The 2,679-nt window shown below is 34.0% G+C and overlaps 1 protein-coding gene across 1 annotated transcript; it reads left to right on the top strand.

The window, feature by feature from the left end:
- The first annotated feature begins 466 nt into the window (after nucleotides 1-466).
- LOC108355059 (uncharacterized) lies at nucleotides 467-2,645 on the top strand. The gene is made up of 5 exons (XM_017606232.1): nucleotides 467-591; nucleotides 655-768; nucleotides 827-1,001; nucleotides 2,033-2,133; nucleotides 2,219-2,645. The coding sequence occupies exons 1-5, from the start codon at nucleotides 555-557 to the stop codon at nucleotides 2,422-2,424; spliced, it is 633 nt and encodes a 210-aa protein (XP_017461721.1). The 5' UTR covers nucleotides 467-554; the 3' UTR covers nucleotides 2,425-2,645.
- The last annotated feature ends 34 nt before the right edge of the window (nucleotides 2,646-2,679 follow it).

Raw genomic sequence — 2,679 nt, 5'->3', positions numbered from 1 at the left:
ATTAAAAAGGCATCAAAATGGGAAAAACCCCCCTTGGTATCTCTGCAACAGTTCATATGGCTTCATACCATGTAAATGCGCCATAATGCTGGATTTACATGGTATGAATCTGTATGAAATGTTGATACACTGAAACAGTGCGGCTATAAGTTGTAATAGCAAATTGAATGATATCGAGCGAGATGTATGTACTACAGTTTTTGATATGAAAATTTATAGCGAGATTCTGTAAACATACTGTTGTGATACTGTTAACCATATGAATTTATAGCAAGTTGAATTTTCATATCATTTCCTATAACAACTATTATAAAATGCAGCGGTGCCAGAAATTGTTTTACATAAAATCCGTCCTTTTTTGGCTAAAATCCTTCGTATCAAAGAAAAACGGCATCACTTTGCTTTGAGTTTTCAAATTATTGTCAATGCTTTTTTTTAATTTTTCAAAACAAAAATTTTCATCGATAGCAGAACAAACGTTAGTTCAAAAACATATGTATATCTTTGATTAAAAATCAGTATTTTGTTTTGTGATAATACATAGTTTGTTTCAGATGGCTACAGCAGAGAATTTACATTTTCAAGACAATGGTAAGCTAACACTTTTTCTAAGTATTTATATCTATACATCTGTTGATATTCCAATTTCGTTAGGCTTATTTATAGAAGCCGTTCGTTCTCGGCCTAGTTTATGGGACATCCGCCAAAATTCCTACAGGAATCAAACGTTGCGAAGCAAGGCTTGGCAAGAAGTTCTTGGAGAACTTGGTAAAAGATAAATGTATACACCGACATAGGCATATTCCATCTAATTTTTTTTATAAAGGTCTTGTGGTTTCTCAAGAGAATATAAAAGCCATAGGAAAGCGATGGAGTTCCTTACGGTACCGTTACAGTAAGTGGAAAGAATTCGGTACTAGGAGTGGGTCAAGTGGAGAGAAAAAATATTTTCCGCACTCGGCACAAATGGCATTTCTGAATGACTCGTTGCAAACTAGGAGGTATGTATATATGTACACATACATGCATTATTACATAGTACAACAAATTTAGAGCCTTTTTTGCAAGAGAAAAATATAATAGGGCTATTCGCGATTCGGTGCATAAGAACTGACAAATTTATGCAATTGCAGAAATATGCCATGGATTGTGAGCGACCTTTATTAAACTGTCATGGCAAAGCTTTTGCAAAACAATTTTTGTGCATCAGCTTTGGTTTTGTTTATGAATGCAATGCATAGCATTTTTATGCTATGGATTTTCGGTATTGCAAATTTGCCAAGCCATGACAAATGCAAATGCGTGTATTTTGTTTGTGTATTGCAAATAATTTGCAATACAAATTTGCAATGCAATGATGCTAGGCCATTTGCACCGGATCGCGAATAGCCCTAATGATTACGTATATTTCTAAAAGTGGACGTCGTACTGACATTTTTGCTCAAAAAACTTATAGTCCAGCAAGTCTTCAACTCTTCCATAAAACTCTTTTGGATTGGTAGTGTAAATAACAAAAAACTTAAACGTGCTGGACTGTCCAAACTTATGATCTGAGCGATGTCCCCTTTCAAAAAAATACCTTGGTTCTTGCGAAATGGCTGTTGTGCAGTGTTATTTATAGTTACCATTTACGTATACATATATCGTCGTTTAAAGTACAAAACCGCGTATCGTCATTCTGCAAAACCGCATTTGCTGCCAAAAATTGGATTTGCTCACACCAGCTTTTGGCTCAATCCTTATCCATTCATCCTGAAATATACTTGTCAGAAATGCGATTGCTTTATAAAAAAGAGAACCATTTTGAGATATGAGTGTTTATACTCTCTAGAAAATAATTTATGCAACCTCACATACGCGGTTTTGCATTTTGTTGATACGCGGTTTTGTACTTTAAACGACAATATGTAGATATTTATATTAATTTGATCACGTTAAGTGAGTCCCGATTTCCCAGTTGAATTTTATGTTCAAGTAGAAAATAGGGCCTACTGGACGTGATCTTATTTTATCCGTAAATATGCTAATTTAGATCCACGAGCCTTTGGCAAACTGCAATTACTGAGGGGATGGAAGATGACCATGAGGAGGAACGGCCAAGCACTTCAAACAAAAATATGAGCCACGAAAAAGGTAAGCAACCATTCTACCTCTTTTATTTTTATGCAACTCCTTTACCACAAAATATGTATATGTAAACATATCTCTTTTTTTTCAGAAATTATCGCTTTAAAAAAGGAAGAGCTTAATATCAAAAGGAGATACGTGGAACAGCAGGAAACTAAAAAGAGCCAAGCACAAATGTTTGGTGATAGTGTTGGGTTAGACCTTGAAAACTTGCCAGGCCCCCTATTTAGAAAAATAAAAATGCGCATCATGTCAGTTATTGACGAAGAACTAAGCGAATATGAAAACATAAATTAATAATATTTTATACTATGGACAGAATTAACAATAATTTTTCAAATTCTAAAAACTTTTCATCAAAATTTCAAACACTTTAATCAGACTTATAAAAAACAAGGTATGTAGTTTTGTAGCCCATTAAATTTTAGTGCAATAAGATACAAGTTTCAGGTAGTTTTTTTGCATGGAAGANGAATGGAAGAAAATGCACACAACACCCTCGCAAAACAAATTCTCTAAAATCAACAGAATATTTTAACTATCTGAAACTTT

Source organism: Rhagoletis zephyria, unplaced genomic scaffold (assembly GCF_001687245.7).
Source record: "Rhagoletis zephyria isolate East Lansing unplaced genomic scaffold, Rhagoletis_zephyria_1.1 Rzeph_scaffold_41833, whole genome shotgun sequence".
NCBI lineage: Eukaryota > Metazoa > Arthropoda > Insecta > Diptera > Tephritidae > Rhagoletis > Rhagoletis zephyria.
The sequence above is the reverse complement of the archived record's forward strand: the minus strand, read 5'-3'. Positions and strand labels throughout refer to the sequence as shown.

Coding starts and splice junctions, on each gene's coding strand:
- LOC108355059 (XM_017606232.1), top strand. CDS start 555: ATGGCTACAGCAGAGAATTTACATTTTCAAGACAATG. Junction 1,002..2,032: donor GACTCGTTGCAAACTAGGAG/GTATGTATATAT, acceptor ATGCTAATTTAG/ATCCACGAGCCTTTGGCAAA. Junction 2,134..2,218: donor AAATATGAGCCACGAAAAAG/GTAAGCAACCAT, acceptor CTTTTTTTTCAG/AAATTATCGCTTTAAAAAAG.